Source organism: Aphidius gifuensis, linkage group LG2 (assembly GCF_014905175.1).
Source record: "Aphidius gifuensis isolate YNYX2018 linkage group LG2, ASM1490517v1, whole genome shotgun sequence".
Taxonomy (NCBI): domain Eukaryota; kingdom Metazoa; phylum Arthropoda; class Insecta; order Hymenoptera; family Braconidae; genus Aphidius; species Aphidius gifuensis.
In genome coordinates, this window is record NC_057789.1 from 24,359,586 (window position 1) to 24,379,630 (window position 20,045).

At 23.8% G+C, this 20,045-nt stretch overlaps 4 protein-coding genes and 1 pseudogene across 4 annotated transcripts; all 5 read right to left on the reverse strand.

Moving 5' to 3' along the window:
* Positions 1-1,732: 1,732 nt before the first annotated feature.
* LOC122850632 lies at positions 1,733-2,585 on the reverse strand (annotated as a pseudogene).
* Positions 2,586-4,152: 1,567 nt separating this feature from the next.
* On the reverse strand, positions 4,153-7,015 carry LOC122850633 (neprilysin-11-like). The gene is made up of 3 exons (XM_044149765.1): positions 6,211-7,015; positions 4,590-4,798; positions 4,153-4,497 (listed from the first exon to the last, which is right to left on the reverse strand). Exons 1-3 carry the CDS (start codon positions 7,013-7,015, stop codon positions 4,162-4,164), a joined length of 1,350 nt encoding a protein of 449 aa, XP_044005700.1. The 3' UTR covers positions 4,153-4,161.
* A 2,351-nt stretch (positions 7,016-9,366) lies between these two features.
* LOC122850634 lies at positions 9,367-9,847 on the reverse strand. Its single transcript, XM_044149766.1, has 3 exons — positions 9,815-9,847; positions 9,531-9,740; positions 9,367-9,426 (listed from the first exon to the last, which is right to left on the reverse strand). Exons 1-3 carry the CDS (start codon positions 9,845-9,847, stop codon positions 9,367-9,369), a joined length of 303 nt encoding a protein of 100 aa, XP_044005701.1.
* Positions 9,848-11,124: 1,277 nt separating this feature from the next.
* On the reverse strand, positions 11,125-12,056 carry LOC122850635 (ras-related C3 botulinum toxin substrate 1-like; the record flags this gene model as incomplete). The annotated part of the gene is made up of 3 exons (XM_044149767.1): positions 11,125-11,280; positions 11,396-11,783; positions 12,016-12,056. Coding segments are annotated over 3 exons (585 nt in total), but the record flags the coding sequence as incomplete, so codon positions are not given.
* A 3,498-nt stretch (positions 12,057-15,554) lies between these two features.
* On the reverse strand, positions 15,555-18,061 carry LOC122850636 (ras-related C3 botulinum toxin substrate 1-like). The gene is made up of 3 exons (XM_044149768.1): positions 17,678-18,061; positions 17,426-17,577; positions 15,555-15,795 (listed from the first exon to the last, which is right to left on the reverse strand). Exons 1-3 carry the CDS (start codon positions 18,059-18,061, stop codon positions 15,555-15,557), a joined length of 777 nt encoding a protein of 258 aa, XP_044005703.1.
* Positions 18,062-20,045: the final 1,984 nt, after the last annotated feature.

Consider the following 20,045-nt stretch of genomic DNA (forward strand, 5'->3'; position numbering starts at 1 on the left):
ATAAATACATAAAATTGAATATTATTTAAAACTGATACTTTTTAAAATTATTTATATTCAAATTGATTGAATACGGCTATAATAATATGATCCAAAAATTATAAATTAGACAATTTTCACGTGCACAATAATAATTTGATAAAAATCATTAATTAAATAACTTTTTTCTTTTGCTCCAAATAATAATGAAAATTTTTTTACTTTGTTTAAAATAAATTTTATAAACTTATTAAAAGAATAAAATTCATGACGATGTTAATATTTTATATAAATTGTATTTTTTCATGACAACGTGACACTAATAACGTGTTTATTTTTTTTTTTTAACTATAAGTAGATGCTGATTGTTAAAGTCGACATACACATTACACACACATTTAAAATAAATCCAAAATTTAATCAATGTATTGATAATTAATATTTTAATACTTGAAAAAATTTTCTTTTTTTTTCCCCAACTCACAAATAAAAATAAATATCAATGTTAATAATATTAAATAAATAAATTCAACAAAATAAACAAATAAATTAACCGCGAAAAAATTTAATAAGTACCACGCCCGAGTAGACAAAAATAAAAAAAATAAAAGAAAAAAAAAACAGCTTGGTCTCTGTTAACTGATGAACACTCGTGTTCACATTTTTTTTCCTTTTTTTTTTTTCAATTAAATACACAATATCATCATCAAAAGAGTCCAATAAATAAAATTAAAAAAATATTTTCCATACTGTTTTTATTTTTCAACAATCAATCATAAAATAGCAACAGCATTAAACAAAATATAAAAAATATTCAACAAATACCACACATGTAGATAATATACTCCATTAAATTTTTATAAAATAATTAAAATAATTATATTATTCACCCATCACCAACAACGACGCACTTAATCGCCTGCATTGTATCACCAATAAATATTAAAATTATTAACAATGATCAACAATAACAACAATAAATTAAAAAAAAAAAATTAAAATATACAAAACAAGTAAGTAAGCCACTGTCACTGATTTTTTAAATTCTTTCTTGTTGGTTTTTTCTGGCAACTTCACGTCTCCACGATAGAGCATCCCTAATGTCGACCTAGAAATAGTTTACTCTTTATATATACTCCTGTTTATTATTATCTATGCATATATGTGTCTGTAAATATTTTTGTCTAACTTTCTTTTTTTAATCCTTTTTCTTTTTAATTCATTTTGTTTTTTTTGTTTTTTACAGATAGGGGCTAAAAGTGGAAATCAAATCAAGTCCGGAGAATGAACTTTCATGTTAACATAAAAGCCCAGGTCTAGACGTTTGAGTCAGGAACAAATTGTCAAGCATCTTGAATAAGATTGATTTTTTCTTACCGCTTCTGGACTGAATTTCGTCAAGGTGATAGTCGTGGACTTTAATAGAGAATAGTTTTTTAAAAGTCAGTTTCTGCCTTATCGTACAATGACGCCAGGATGTACGTCTCACTAAAAAATTTTTAAATCATTTCTTTTTTTTTTAATCATATATCAGTCAATGTCCAATGAGACCTATTGATTATTACCTCTCCTTTTTATATCATCACATTGATCATTCATTAAACAAAAATTTAAAGATTTTAATTATTTAAAATTATTTATATAGAAATAAAATTATAATCACAAAATCATTTTGCACAATTTGTATGAAAATAATAAGTCATTTTTATTTATAAAAAATTTAATATTATAGAAGACAACATTTGCGTTTATTTTATACTCGTGGTACTTGACAAAATACTGCAGCACGTATTACTTTATCGAAAACAGTTTTCAGGCCTTTTTGTGTTAATGCTGAACATTCCACATATTTGACTGCTCTGATTTCTTTAGCCATTGCAAGACCCTATTTAAAAAAAAACAATTTTAAAAATAAAATATTATAATGAACATGACATTGTTACATATAAATAATATCAATTATGAAATAATATTAAATAAAAATAAAATTATTAAATAGTATACCTGTAGATAAGTTATTGGCTCAAGTTTTTTATCTTTTAATTTTTCAATAGTTTCTTTATCTTCACGTAAATCAAGTTTTGTACCAACAAGTATAATTGGTGTTGCTGGACAATGACGATGTAATTCTGGATACCATATAGCTTTAACATTTTCAAAGCTTTCTGATCAACAAGTGAAAAACAAATAAGCAATACATCAGTTTGTGGATATGACAATGGTCTAAGTCTATCGTAATCTTTTTGTCCAGCTGTATCCCATAAACCAAGATTTATTGGTTTTTCATCAACGATAACATTTGCTGAATAATTATCAAATACAGTGGGTATATGTTCACCGGGAAATTCATTTTTTGTATAACTTAAAAGCAAGCTTGTTTTACCCACATCACTGTAATTAACAAAATAAATTAAAATACAAAAGACACTTGTATTAATCATCAAATGATTATTTGTCTTCTTTGAAAATCAAATTTAACATATTATTTAAGTATTGATAAACAATATTTATCAGTTCAATTTATTTTTTTAATTTATTATTAATTAATAAAGTAATTTTTAAAAATATATTACTCACCCATCACCAACAACGACGCACTTAATTATTTTTATTGTATTATTATCCATTTTCAAATTAAAAATAAATATTTTAATTTTTATAAATAAATAATTAACAAGTTCTAATAATAATAGTAATCATGAAAAAAACAAAAAACAAATTGTCGAAATTAGTCAAAATTTAGGAGAAAGATTTATTAATTTAATTATATTTTGATGTTTAATTACCATGTGTGTATCTTAAACTTCATAAACTAACTAAAATTAAAAGCAAATTATTTTTTCCTTATTTTTTTAATTTGAGGAAATTATAATCATTATTTGAATAATCGTTTCTCTTTTTTTTATATCTAACAACATGTTGAACATTTTAATTATTCGAAAAAAGTTTTAATAATAAAATTAAAAAAATTATATATTTTTATTTCTAACAAGATCAATGAATGTATACTATATTTTCACTACCTATTAAATATTAATAAATATTTTTTTATAATAGTCATTTATTATAATGCATAATTTTTTACATTTATTGAAATTTTATTAAAATTGTGTATATTTGTGCAATATTGGTGTTCATTCAACAAAATAAAACTTATTTTTTGTTAAACAAAAATTATATAAACATTGTAATTTTTTTTTTTTATAACAATAATTGATTTTTTAAATTATTTATTGTTAAATAAAGCTAATAGTAACAATAATTTGTAGAGTTTTAAAAAAAAACCATCCTGGCAAAAAATTGCATCCATGATTTGTTCTTAGTTTTCTTAATATTTCGAGTTTAAAATTTTTTCATTATCTATTTTTATCAACAATTAATTAACTAATAATCAAAATTTTTTCTTTCATATCCTTGGTTGTAGATATTTTCAATACCTTCAATTTAAGCCTATTTCAAACTCTCTATCTTAAATAGTTTAGAAGATATGAACATTATTTATTTTTTGCGAGTAAAAAATTTATGTGCTACTCGATATTGTTTATCAACATTGACTTTAACAATTATTATTTATTAATTAATTATTTTAAGTATTAAAAAGACCAATACGTAACAATATATATTTTCTTTCATACTAGACAGTAATAAAAAGAAAATAATAATAATAGATGAAACCATTACAGGGATGTTTTACAGTGATCAATCTTGATTTTTTGGATATTAATAAGAGTGTCGAAACTATAGTCATAATATTATTATTTTTAGAATTAGTATTATTATTATTATTATTATGTAAATTAAAGAATAAAGAATATAAAAATTGAAAATTTTCATGATACAATTATTAATAATTGTAACAAACTAAAACTCGTTAATTTTTATTCTAAATTTATTTCGCTTTAAAGAACAATATTTATGATTTAAAATTTTTAAGTAATTAATATACGGGTAAAATATGTATTTTAATAATTTAGTTTTAGAGAAATAAAAAACATAATTATCAATTTTTATAAATTTATTTTATTTTGTTGAAATATATTTCTCATAAGAAAATGGGATATATTTAAAATTTAAATGTGTACGTATTTATCTATTTTAAATGTAACTATAGGTATATTTAATTGATTTTTTATTATTGAAATTCATAATAATTCATTAGTGATAATAATATTTACGTATTTTTTACCAGACAGTACATTTTTTAATAGGATTCATTTTTGATCCAATTGGACATTGAAAATCAATCGAAAATTCTTTCATATTCGATAACGGACCAATTACTCGAAATTCTGAAGGTGCATGACTGTCCAAGAGGACACTTTTTGAACCCTCAATAGTAACTTTTTCACACCATTTATTTGCATAACTTATCCAAAACAATTGTTTTGAATTGTAGTCTAAACCAGGAAGTCTTTCACCTTCACTTGATGATTTCAATTTTTTAATATATGCGTGATAAGCAGCTTTTAATCCACTATTGTCTGCAATATTCTCACCTAAAGTCAATGTTCCATTTACCTAAAAAAAAGTAAATAAATAAATAAATGTTAAAAATATAAATAAATTTATTAAAAATTAATTTTATGAATAAAAATTTTTATAATAATTACATTTGCATTTATTTCTGGCATTGTGTAATTTCCATATTGTTCAACCATACACATGGCACGATCATTAAAATTTTGTAACGAATCATTTCTCCACCAATTATTTCGAATACCATTGGCATCATGACCTATTGTTCCTCCAATTAGACCGTAATTTATGGCGTTTAAATTATTTTTTTTAAAAAGAACGTTTTGATAAACTGGTGGAAGAGCTAGAATGAAAAAAATGAAAATAAAAAAAACAATGAAATTTTCATTAAGATTTGTAAATTATAAATGATATATTAATAATAATTTTTATCACTGATGCATGTAAAACCGCGTTTTACATGCCTGTGCGCAGTGGATAAACTGCGTCATTTTCCCACTGAGAAGGTAAACAAGCCTAAAGTGTTTTACGTAAAACGCTTTAGGCTTGGACGCAGGCACAAGTGGTTTTACACAGAGGCATAAGTTGTTTTACTGTGTTTTACGCACGCATGAAGTGTTTTGCTGAAACCAGAATTAACGTCGCCATCTTAGGGTAACTCTTATAGTTATTAGTTGACTCACTAGATGGCACTAATTCTGGGCTTAATATTATTTTTTATTATTTTTATGTCTCAGTATTTTTTTTTTTTTTAATCTTTTTTACAGACTTGTGTGTTGTTTGTGTTTGACAGTTATTGCTTGCGTCGTTCAGTAAATTTAGTAATGACAAAAGTATTATTATTTTTTTTGTTCAACTTTATTGTTTAAATTTTAATAAATAATTAAAAGTACATAATTTAAAAATTATTGAAGGATTAAATAATTTAAAATTATTAAAGGTTTAAATAATTTAAAAATTAATTAAATAATGTTAAAAACATTTTGTTTTGTTTGTTTGTTTGTTTTTATACTTTTTTTGACATTGAAAAAAAAAAAGTTAATTATGTATTCAAATTTTGAATAATTCAAAGTTTGTTATTTTAATTTTAAATAATTTCTAGTTTTTCATAATTCAATTTGATAATGTTAAAAAAAAATTTTTTTTTATTTTGTATTTTTTTTTCTTTTTTTTTTAATGATAAAAAAAAAATTGTTTGATTGCGTTTGTTTTTCGTAATTTTTTTTAAATTTTCATATATGTTAAATAGGTAAATGCACCGTCAACAATTACCTAAGTGTAATTTTGGTGAATGAAATTTATTTAATTTATATTTATCATTTATTATACATTACATTTTTATTCTGGGGCTTTTACCCCCTTCTTAGGGGCTCCGCCCTTCGAACCCGCCAGCTTCGCCCTTGACCTATTGGGGCTTCGCCCTTGGATCCCACCAGGGCTCCGCCCTTGGAACCCGCCGGGGCTTCGCCCCTGGACCCCAATGCTCTCATAATAATTTTGTCAAAAATTTTGCATGCATACGTAATAAAAAATAGAATGTGTCACTCGGGCGTATAGGTGATTGTCGAATCTCGCATGTTGTGGCATGAACCACAGTCTCGGCGTAGGATAGAAGCGCCCGCGGCTTGGCTCGGCTTCGCCTCGCTGCCGCCTTGGGCGCTTCTATCCTACGCCTCGACTGTGGTTCATGCCACAACATGCTCGATGTTACAATCACCTATTTTACGCCCTCGTATCACAAATATCTATTATAACCTATAATATTATATGTTCTAAAATAACATGCATTGTATTTAAGCATGAACAATACCCACAGAACCGAGAAATTTTCATTTTTATGTGTTAATAAATATTTTCTATTAAACACATCTACTTGAATACTTTGATCAATGTAATTATCACTATCAGAAAATTTTAAACGTCCATAAAATTTGTCAATTATTGAATTATTGAGAAACTCCTTTGGACATTCAAAGAAATATTTTAAAGATTCAAGTTTTTCGATCGCTTTTTTCTTTGTCATATCATCAATCCAGTATGAATTAATAATCATGTCTGAATATTGATTTTTAATATCCAAAATTATTTGTAAAACATCATCTTTAATACTGTTATCAACATAATTTTGATAATATATTGCTCCCATTGCAATTGGAAGTTCTTTAATCATAATATTAACACAATCATCAGAATTTAATTGATGATGAAATATCTTATATTTTCTTTGATAATGCTTCCAGGTAATGTAATTTAATTGAATAATTTTTTCTGTTGAATTTAATAAATATTTTAAATTTTTCAAGAATTTAATATCTTCAATGATAATTGTTGTTGCTGTTGCGTTAATTGGAGTGCCACGGAGATAATTAATATATTCTTCCCAGTCAAAATAACTATAATTTTTTTTTAATTCATCAAGTGTCATTTTAACGTATTCAGTGGTACCATTTGACCGTTCATTTTCTGGCAGCAGTGTCATATTAAAAATATCAGTCTCAAATTTTAAAATGTCTTTGATCATTTTAACTATTGTACTATTTGACGATGCATCTATTTGCATTTTACGATGTAATAAAATGATAATAATAATTTAAAAAAATATTTATTAATTATTATTAAAAAATAATTTTAGAAAAAAAAAAATTATTGACAAGGCTGTAGTCTTGAATGGTTCTTTATTATTTTTTTTTTTTTCATTATCAGTAAATAATCGAATTAAAAAAAAAAAAAAAACCTTCATATGCATATAAACTTTCTTGGTACCCCTTATCTTTAAAACTCTCTTGGTTATACTTTGTTATAATCAGAAGAGCTTCTAAAAATCTGGCTGGGTATATTTTTTCATTGGAAAATTGATGATGAGATAGTAATTATTGTTTTATTTTGATTGAATTGAAAACATCAAATTTTGTTGATATTATATGACAAAATTATATTTTTTTTACGGAGGCTAGGAGCCGAAAGGCTCAGCCGCAGTATTGGATTTATCCCCCAAAAAAAAAAAACGTTCATAACTTCTACACTAATTGTCGTAAAGACTTCGGATTTGGCTCAAAAGTTCATTACGAAGGCTGTGGACGGGCGACCAAAAAACTGCTTGAGGGTATGTGCAACGTGTTCTAGGTCCCAAGGACTACCTTTTGACCAGTTCTTTTCGTATACGGTTGAGTCTAGTTTTTTTGCCATCAGCTTACCGTCTATAAAATATGTATTTTTTACTGGTAATTATACCGTATCAACTGCTTTATTAATAACAAATAAAAAAGTAATATTAATTGTTAAATAAATTACAAAATTTTGGAATAAATTTATTAGTAAATTACATGTGATTTAATTGTTTACAAATGAATATTGGTTTTAAAAAATTTGTTTATTGAAAAAAGTCACATTATAATAGGTTGATTATTTATTTATAATTAAAAAAAAATAGTAATATATTGAGAGAGTTGAAATATACTAGCTGTAATTAATTTTGATGTGAAATATATATTAAATTATTGTTTTATTTATTTAATTTAATTAAAAAAATTAATAAAATAATTGTTTTAAAAATGTGACTTTAATTTTACGGAGGCTAGGAGCCATAGGCTCAGCCGCAGTCTTAAATTCATCGGCGAAAAAAAAAAAAAGCTCATAACTTACTAACTAAAGAACCGAGAGACTTCGTACTAGGCTTAAAAGAAGCGCATTAAAAAACTCTATCGCCCGCGTAATAGGTTTTTTGCTCTATTGATAATAGTTTTTAATCAAAAAACTAAAATGTAAATTTTGAAAAAATTTTTTTTTTTACTTAAAAATTTGTGGTGTCTAAACTATCCATCAGAGAGTATTTATCACCAGAGGTTTTTTGTTCGCAAATCTTTTCTGTTTTATATTTCATTATTCTTAAATTATTATTTATGTAACTTAAAATAGTACATATACGTTTTCATGTGAAAATTTTACAAGTTATAAAAACGGCGCAATAAATAACTCGACGCAAAATCATAGTAGAGACTTCGTATTAGGCTCATATTATGCGCTTCAAAAAACTCTATCGCCCGCTTTGCAAAATATCTTTCCATTTATAATAGTTTTTGAGAAAAAAAAAAAAAACTATAAAATTGAAAAAAAAAATTCTGATATTTAATTTTTTTTCTCGAAAACCGTTATTGAGAGAAAAAAAAACCCATAATGCCGTCACTAGATTTTTTTGAAGCGCATAATTTGAGCCTAATACGAACTCCCTATCTTGATTATAACAAAAGTTATGGCTCGCCGAAAAAAAACTGAAAAACGGCGCCATGAATAACTCAACGCGAAATCAAAAGAGAGACTTCGTATAAGGCTTATATTATGCGTCTTAAAAAACTCTATCGTCCGCATAATGGGTTTTTTCCCCTATCTATAATAGTTTTTGAGAAAAAAAAAAAAAACTTCCAAATTTGACAAAAAATTCGGATATTTAATTTTTTGGCTCGAAAACCGTTATTGAGAGGAAAAAAAAACCCCAATGCCGTCACTAGATTTTTTTAAGGCGCATATTATGAGCCTAATACAGAATCTCTATCTTGATTATATTCGCCGAAAAAAAAACAAAAAATCGGACCAAGGAATGTCATCATAGAGTTGTAATAAAATGTTTATAAGGCCCAAAATAAAGCCTTGTTTCGAGTAATGTTATTGTTGATAAACCATTAAATTATATTTCAGCAATATAATTTGAAATAATCATAGCCCTAGCCGGAGTATTGAAAATTTTTAATTTTCAACGGGTAACGCGGGCCACACGCCCCAACAAACGTTACCAGGTCTTTTATAATGTTAATTTTGATTTTAGAAAATGGAAAAATGTAAATTCATTTAGAAAACAGATTATCCCTGATGATGGTGATAATATTTCTCCAGATTTTTTCAAACTTTTCTTCGTAACTACTCTCTATTTTTCTTGTCACAATGTAAGATGATCAATGCAAGTATGCCCCCAAGTAACTAAAAAATAATTAAAATATATATTATTATAAAAATTTTAAAACTAAAAAATAATTTTTTTTTTAAACAATGCATATTTATTTTTTTTTGAAAATAATTTTTACCTTGATAACTCCAGCAATAGCAGCAATTGCAATAAAACATAGGTTTTGAATTCCAAAAATCGGCCACCCGAGGTCAACCACCATTTCAGGAACTTTAGTGTTACATCCATCGTAAACAATTCCCGAACTACAATTTTCATTCCAACAGCAAGATGATGGAAGAACTTCAGCATAATAGTTTTCTTTGCCAGTATCACCACAACAGCGAAACTATCAAAAAAAAAAAAAAATTTAAAATATATATTAATGCCATATACTTAATAATCAAATAAAAAAATACTTACCAACCGCTGAATGGCATCAATAACTTCTCCCATTTCATTATATTTATCATGATTAAAATTAACTGCAATAAATTTTTCCATAAATTTAGTAATAGTACCTTCAAATGTCATAAAACAAATTAAACTTGTGATGATCAAGCAACCAGCTATGATCAAATCGATTGCAGCATGCTAAAAAAAATATTACCATATTTAATTAAAATATATATATAAGCAGATTTTTAATTTATATACTTACAAGTTTGAGAAAAAAAATGTTTTTCGTTGCAACACTTATCAAACCGAAAATTGAGACTAGGCATATGATTGTACCAATAATTATGTACTCAGTATTAAATATAGAAAAATGATCTCTGAGTTCATTAATTTCTGATTCAGTTGGGCTAAGGTAATTAAAAAATACAACCCAATATTGAAATATTCCAAACAAAGTTACACAAGCTCCCATCACCTAAAAAATAAATTAATATTTTTTTTTTTTTAATTTAATAGTAGTTTTGATAAATAAATAATGATTTTTTGTTTATATAAAAAAACAAATACTTACCAACGAAATTAGATTGAAAATAATTGATAAAATTTTCAAAATACTTGAACAACCCATTTTGAGTTTGTTAAATTTATTAAACAATAAATTTTTTTATAAATGAAAAATTGTTGTGTAAAACAAGTAAAAGTTGCTTCTGCAACGTGTCAATTTTTTATATAAATTTTTTTTTATGTTAACTTGCTTACAAGTTGGACAAGGTGTGACTAGCTAAAAAACATGATTCATCGTCAGACAAGATAAGTATACATTATTTTTTTTTGGCGTTATCTTGCGCAAGATAAGTATACATTATTTTTTTTATTTTTTTGTCATTATTATTTTTTATTTTAGATAACAGCATTCTTAATGTGCCAACGTGACATAAATGAAATAAAATAAAGAATAGATTTTTAATTGTATTCTTATAAAAAGAAGAAAAAAATAATATAAATTAATAAAAAAATTAAATAAGTTTTGGAATTAATTCAAATAAATTACATCTAATGGAATTTTTACGAACAATTGCACAATTTTAAATATAAAATAATGTAAAAAGTATTATCAGTCTAGACTATTTGATAAAAAATCAAATGAATAAATTATAAAAAGATATAAATGAATAAGGGGGAAAAAAAATAAATAAACCTTATATTTTCCGTTATCGCAAACATCCTTTAGTGATAATAATATTCATCATGGCATTGTCAGTTGCCCTTCAATATCTACTTTATGTTTCATTTTTGTTTGTTATTTATCAACCACATAGATGGACAAGCTAATATTATAAGAGTGAACAACTACGCTGTTTTTTCACTTGAGGATCTGAATAAAGAACAGCACCAATCGCTTCATCAAAAACATTGGTCAGGCCTTTTTGTGTTAATGCTGAACATTCCAGATATCGCATTGCTCCGATTTCTTTAGCAATTGCAAGACTCTATTTAAAAACAATTTAAAAAATACAATATTATAATGAACATGACATTGTTACATGTAAATAATATCAATTATAAAATAATATTAAATAGAAATAAAATTATTAAATAATATACCTGTAGATAAGTTATTGGTGCAAGTTTTTTATCTTTTAATTTTTCAATAGTTTCTTTATCTTCACGTAAATCAAGTTTTGTACCAACAAGTATTATTGGTATTTCTGGACAATGATGACGTACTTCTCGATACCATTTAGCTTTAACATTTTTAAAACTTGCTGGATTAACAAGTGAAAAACAAATAATAAATATATCAGTTTGTGGATATGACAATGGTCTAAGTCTATCAAAATCGGCTTGTCCAGCTGTATCCCATAAACCAAGATTTATTGGTTTTCCATCAACCATAACATTTACTGAATAATTATCAAATACAGTTGGTATATGTTCACCAGGAAATGTATTTGTCGTATAACTTAAAAGCAAGCTTGTTTTACCCACATCACTGTAATTAACAAAATAAATTAAAATACAAAAGACACTTGTATTAATCATCAAATGATTATTTGTCTTTTTTGAAAATCAAATTTAATATATTATTTAAGTATTGATAAACAATATTTGTCACTTCAATTTATTTATTTAATTTATTATTAATTAATAAAGTAATTTTTTGTTTAAAAAAATATTTTACGACATTAAACAGATAAAAAAGTTTTTAAAAATATATTACTCACCCATCACCAACAACGACGCACTTAATTATTTTTATTGTATTATTATCCATTGTTAAATTAAATATAAATATTTTAATTTTTATAAATAAATAATTAACTAGTTTTAATAATAATAGTAATCATGAAAAAAACAAAAAACAAATTGTCGAAATTAGTCAAAATTTAGGAGAAAGATTTATTAATTTAATTATATTTTGATGTTTAATTACCATGTGTGTATCTTAAACTTCATAAACTAACTAAAATTAAAAGCAAATTATTTTTTCCTTATTTTTTAAATTTGAGGAAATTATAATCATCATTCGAATAATCGTTTCTCTTTTTTTTATGTCTAACAACATGTTGAACATTTTAATTATTTAAAAAAAGTTTTAATAATAAAATTAAAAAAATTATATATTTTTATTTCTAACAAGATCAATGAATGTATACTATATTTTCACTACCTATTAAATATTAATAAATATTTTTAATAATAGTCATTTATTATAATGCATAATTTTTTACATTTATTGAAATTTTATTAAAATTATATTAATAATTTGTGCAATATTGGTGTTCATTCAACAAAATAAAACTTATTTTTTGTTAAACAAAAATTATATAAACATTGTAATTTTTTTTTTTTATAACAATAATTGATTTCTTAAATTATTTATTGTTAAATAAAGCTAATAGTAACAATAATTTAAGCATTATAAATTTTCAAAATAAATTAGTAAATATAAAAATTTATGAAAATTATATTTAAGGCATTGATGAATTTATAAAGGCAATTTTATTAATAACGTTTATGAAATTTAATAATTTAATTAATTTAATATTTATATTCATTACGAACAATTGCACAATTTTAAATATAAAATAAAATTTTACTTTTCATGTATAAATACACTTTTAATCATTAATTTTGGTGCATGATTTTCGAGACCGGAAGGATGACTGTTCACATAATAATCCAAAAATAAATATAATATTTTATAACTGATTGTAAATATGAGACATGACAAAACAAAGATATAAAAATAAACGAGGAAAAACAAAAAAAATGTATTTCCTATATTTTTAATTATCGCTGTCTTCCTCTAGTGATAGTAGTATTTTTTTTTTCATGGCAATATCAGTGATCTTTTAATACTTTTTTCATCGATTCAATAGCTGTTTTTTTTTTCTTTTTTCATATATAACTAAAAATATAAATTTAAAAATGTTGTTAACGAAATCGTTTCCCGTTGAAAATTGAAAATTTTCAAAACTCCGGTGAATGCGGTTTTTTAATTACGGAACCATATTTATCATTATTATTATTATACATAATATATATTTTTTTTAAATATTTATTTGAATATAAATATTGTACACAATATAACAATATAACATGTATATATTTTTAAATATACATATATATATTTGTTGTTTCTTTTCTAGTTGTAATTTAATATCTAAAAAAATTTTAAAAAGTTAACAGTTATCTTATTTTTCTACTTAGATCAATAGTACAATAGTTTTTAATTAATATTTAAAAAAATAAAAATTTTTGAACAATGACAAACGAAAAATAATGATGTACAAACGATTTGCTATCGATTAAGCATCTTATTACTATTTATAAAAATATCAGCCATTTGAAAATTATAAATTGTCGGCTATCTGGCAACTCCAAATATTCATTAATTAATTAAAATTAATGAGAGGGTTGACAAACAAAACTAAATATATTACAATCATCTACAATCCAAGTATACAATCAGCTACAATCATTGTTTTTTTGTCGGCCCATCACTTGTCGGCTAACTGTTAATAAACAAAACTTTTACACCGATGACACCTATTATTATAAACAATCGTCTTACAATTGAAAATGGGTGGTTTTAATATTTTCAAATATAGCCTTGGCTGTAGAGATTTTGATGAGGAAAATTTTAACACCAAATATAACTCTGTGAGATAATTTTTAAAAAAGTTATGAAGTGCCTAAAAAAACACAAATTCTGATATTCTGTTAAGGCTGAATGTCAAAATATTGAAAAAAAATTCCCTCTCACAGATTTTGATCAAAGTAGGCTTATTTTTTAAGTGAAATAAAGATCTATTTTATCAAATTTTTTTTGCAATTTTCTACCACGATTTAAGCGAGATAATTGGGGTCAAAGTTGACGCTTTTTACACACGCATAGGAAGCATCGGCACGTTTTCACTTCTATTGAAAAAACGCTCTCACAAAAAACCTTTATTTTACTACAGCTAATACTTCTTCAAATTACGAAAATAATAAAAAAAAAATCATCGATTTCTACCACGGATTTTGAAAGTTATTAATTATTTAAGAATATTAAAAACAGTCAAAAAGTACCGGGTGAAGCATTGAAAATCTGCTGAAGTAGATTAGTGTGTGTAAATACACTCATACTTTTAAAGACGCGGCAGTAAAGTATAAAAATTTTAGACATTAGGGGGCGCTTATTATTTTTTTTAACTATGGTTATAAGGGTGCCCTTTTGCACCCAAAGAGTCGTCCTACTTTGGGATTTACATTCAGCCTTAAGTAACAAATTTCTAGCAACATTAAAAAAAAAAAAATCGTAATTTTGTAGAGTTTTTAAAAAAAACCATCCTGGCAAAAAATTGCATCCATGATTTGTTCTTAGTTTTCTTAATATTTCGAGTTTAAAATTTTTTCATTATCTATTTTTATCAACAATTAATTAACTAATAATCAAAATTTTTTCTTTCATATCCTTGGTTGTAGATATTTTCAATACCTTCAATTTAAGCCTATTTCAAACTCCCTATCTTAAATAGTTTAGAAGATATGAACATTATTTATTTTTTGCGTGTGATTTCAATACGTAAGGCTTCGCCTCCGTAAAATAAAAAGAAAAAATTTATGTGCTACTCGATATTGTTTATCAACATTGACTTTAACAATTATTATTTATTAATTAATTATTTTAATTAAGTATTAAAAAGACCAATACGTAGCAATATATATTTTCTTTCATACTAGACAGTAATAAAAAGAAAATAATAATAATAGATGAAACCATTACAGGGATGTTTTACAGTGATCAATGTTGATTTTTTGGATATTAATAAGAGTGTCGAAACTATAGTCATAATATTATTATTTTTAGAATTAGTATTATTATTATTATTATTATGTAAATTAAAGAATAAAGAATATAAAAATTGAAAATTTTCATGATACAATTATTAATAATTGTAACAAACTAAAACTCGTTAATTTTTATTCTAAATTTATTTCGCTTTAAAGAACAATATTTATGATTTAAAATTTTTAAGTAATTAATATATGGGTAAAATATGTATTTTAATAATTTAGTTTTAGAGAAATAAAAAACATAATTATCAATTTTTATAAATTTATTTTATTTTGTTGAAATATATTTCTCATAAGAAAATGGGATATATTTAAAATTTAAATGTGTACTTATTTATCTATTTTAGGTATATTTAATTGATTTTTTATTATTGAAATTCATAATAATTCATTAGTGATAATAATATTTACGTATTTTTTACCAGACAGTACATTTTTTAATAGGATTCATTTTTGATCCAATTGGACATTGAAAATCAATCGAAAATTCTTTCATATTCGATAACGGACCAATTACTCGAAATTCTGGAGGTGCATGACTGTCCAAGAGGACACTTTTTGAACCCTCAATAGTAACTTTTTCACACCATTTATTTGCATAACTTATCCAAAATAATTGTTTTGAATTGTAGTCTAAACCAGGAAGTCTTTCACCTTCACTTGATGATTTCAATTTTTTATTTCACTTTAAAGAACAATATTTGATTTAAAATTTTTAAGTAATTAATATATGGGTGAAATATATATTCTAGGAATTTAGTTTAAAATTATTATTTAAAAAAAAAAAAAAAAACATAATTATCAATTTTGGCAAATTTATTTTATTTTATCGAAAAATATTTGTCATAAACAAATTGGGCAAACGCACCGGAGATATTAGTCATCGGCGTTAAAAATATTGATATAAAATAAAAATAATAATTTAAAAAAATATTTATTAATTATTATTAAAAAATAATTTTAGAAAAAAAAAATTTATTGACAATAATTATTGGCAAGAGCAAGGCTGTAGTCTTGAATGGTTCTTTATTATTATTTTTTTTTTCATTATCAGTAAATAATCGAATTGAAAAAAAAAAAAAACCTTCATATGCATATAAACTTTCTTGGTACGCCTTATCTTTAAAGCTCGCTTGGTTATACTTTGTTATAATCAGAAGAGCTTCTAAAAATCTGGCTGGGTATATTTTTTCATTGGAAAATTGATGATGAGATAGTAATTATTGTTTTATTTTGATTGAATTAAAAACATCAAATTTTGTTGATATTATATGACAAAATTATATTTTTTCTTCAATTAAAATACTGCAAAAAATTAAGAGTAATATTCAATAGTTGATATAGATGAAAAATAAAACATGAAAAATATGTGAAAATGATAAATAAGAAGAAATTAATATAAATAAAATCTTTTATTTATTCATTTATTCTAAATATAGTTTTATTAGTGTTACCGATTGTACACGCAGATAATATAACACCAAAGTTCTAATTATACTTTTAAAAACTTGATGGATCTCGAGTATTTGAATATCCGTGGCAAATTAGCTATAAATTATTATACTGACGAGCCGTGAACCATGAATATTTTTAATAATATATAGTATTTTTTTTTATTACAAAAAAGTTTCTAATGTTTTTAACCATATAACTGTTCATAATTATTGTTAATGATTATGTAATTGAGAAGAATTAAAAAACAATATATTACAAAAAATAAAACAAATATTTTATATAAATATAATGAGATAGTTTTTAAAAAAAAAAAAAATTTATAAATATTTTAATTTTTATTATAACGATAATAGGTTTTTTTTTTTATGTTGTTTTAACTACATATATTTAGTTTTCTAAATGAATTAATAGATCAATTGACAATAATGATATTAAATGTATTGATGAATTTATAATGTTTTTAAATTTATAAAAGTCTTTTGTTTCTGTTTAGATAATAAATAAATAATAATAATATCATATATTCTCATTGATTTGAAAAAAAAGAAAAAAAAAAAAGTCCATTCTGTTTGCAATTATGTATATTGTTGCAATGCATAATTCGTTGATATGTGCATTTTTTTTACTTTTTTTGTTATTGACATTATAATATCATTAAAGGAAACAAGGACAACAGGTTTTTTTTCTGTAACTAATTCATTTTTTTTTGTTTTTTTCAAAGCATAATTCTTTGATTTGTGAATTTGTTTAACTTTTTTTGCTATTGACATTATAATGTCATTGAAGGAAACAATGATTAAAGGTCCTTTTTCCGGAACTATTTCTCCAAATAACCCTCTTCTCGAATCGCGAATTCTTTTATTTTTTCTGTGCGCAGCTAAGCCTACATGTAGTGCTTTTTCGAAAACAGCTTCCAGGCCTTGTTTTGTGAATGCTGAACATTCCATATATTTGACTGCTCCAATTTCTTTAGCCATTGCAAGACCCTGCAAATATTATAATATAAACATGACATAGATATACATATGAATAATATCAATTATAAAAGAGAATATTAAATAGAAATAAAATTATTAAATAATTTACCTGTGGATAAGTTATTGGTTCAATTTTTTTATCTTTTAATTTTTTAATAGTTTCTTCATCTTCAAGTAAATCAAGTTTTGTACCAACAAGTATTATTGGTGTTGCTGGACAATGACGATGTAATTCTGGATACCATATAGCTTTAACATTTTCAAAACTTTTTGGATCAACAAGTGAAAAACAAATAATAAATACATCATTTCCTGGATATGACATTGGTCTAAGATATTTGAAATCTTCTTCTCCAGATGTATTCCGTAAAAAAAATTCTATTGGTTTTCCATCAACCATAACATCTACTATTTTATTGTCAAATATACATGGTACATAGTAACCACCACCTGGTAATAATATTACAGAGCCAGTTTTCACGTAACCTCTCATCAAATACCTTCTACCCGTTTCACTATTAACAAAATTTATAGATATATGCATTAATCATCAAATATATATTTTTTACACAAGTATACATACACACACATTTAAATCAAATCTAAAATTTAATCAATGTATTGATCATTAATATTTTAATACTTGAAAAAATTTTCTTTTTTTTCCCCAACTCACAAATAAAAATAAATATCAATGTTAATAATATTAAATAAATAAATTCAACAAAATAAACAAATAAATTAACCGCGAAAAAATTTAATAAATACCACGCCCGAGTAGACAAAAATAAAAAAAATTAAAAAAAAAAAAAACAGCTTGGTCTCTGTTAACTGATAAACACTCGTGTTCACATTTTTTTTCCTTTTTTTTTTTTTCAATTAAATACATACACAATATCATCATCGAAAGAGTCCAATGAATAAAATTAAAAAAATATTTTACATACTGTTTTTATTTTTCAACAATTAATCATAAAATAATAACAGCATTAAACAAAATATAAAAAATATTAAACAAATACCACACATATAGATTTAATATACTCCATTAAATTTTTATGAAATATAAAATAATTAAAATAAATATATTACTCACCTATCGCCAAGAGTTAAACACCTAATTCGCTCCATTTTAAACAATTAAAATTAAAATATAGAACAAGTGACTCACTGTCACTGGTTTCTCGGTGTAAATTTCTTTTACCATACGGTTGTTTTCCCTGGTAGCTTTTTGTCTCCACGCGTTAGAAAAAGCCAGTGTGAACGAACAACTCTGATGTTAATCCAGCAGTAGTTAACATCAAAATATATATATATATACTTTGATGGATCCGACGCGCCGCAATTAACAATATATATATATGCATACGTGTCTGTAGGTATTTTTTTTTTATCTTTTCTTTTTATACTTCTTTACTTTTTTTATCTTTTTTTTATTTTTAGTCATTTGTATTTTTTATCTATGACTAATTTTTTTTTTTTTTTTCTCATTTGAGTATTTAATTGACATACCAAATTTGGTAATAACTAAGTTTACATAATAATAAATGAGTATAAAATTATTCGGAATATACGTGAACAGTGGTGCGGGATAGAAGGATTCAAACATGTTTCACTCATAAAATTTTAATCAACACAAATTTAACATTGATCAAATGAAAGAAATATGAAATAATTATCAAATGACCATATTTTTCATCTTTTTATTAAACTTCCAATAATAAATATTCACTAATTTAATTTATTATTCTTAAATAATGGAATAAAAGTATTGATATCTTACAAAATAAATAATAATTTACACTATACTTGACTTGAAAATATTACTCATCCATCACCAACAACGGCTGTCTTAAATTAAATGGTTTTTTTTTTATTATTAGTCATTGTTAGAATAACATCGACAATCAACTTTTTACAAATAAATAATTATATAATTTATATAGGACAAATAACAATAATAATAGCAATTATTTTATTATTATTATTCAGTGTGATTCAAAAAGAAAAATTCCAACTAAACAAATCGGGCTTACATTTATCACGTGGGTATCAGCAAATAGGAGTTATTATTATTTCCTTTTCTTTTTTTTTCTATCAAAGAACTTGTTAAATAAATAGATTATTATTTAAAATTATTTTAAAAAAATAAAATAATTATGTATATTAACCAAATTTTAAGATAGATTTTATAACGATTTTTATAATAGTAATAGTTTTTTTTTTTTTTGTTATTAAATTCAATTATCAATTTAGTTTTCATAATAAATGAGTAGATTAATTAATGATAAATGATAATGATACAAAAAAATATTATGGGTATCAAGATAAAAAAAAAAAAGCGCTATATGAATTGGCGGGAAATTGGCGTTTTCGTTAATTGGTAAGGTAGAAAATACCTTTTTTTTTGGGATTGGGTGACGTTACATATTGCACAACGCATGCGTGATTTTGCATGATTTTGGATTTTTTTTTAT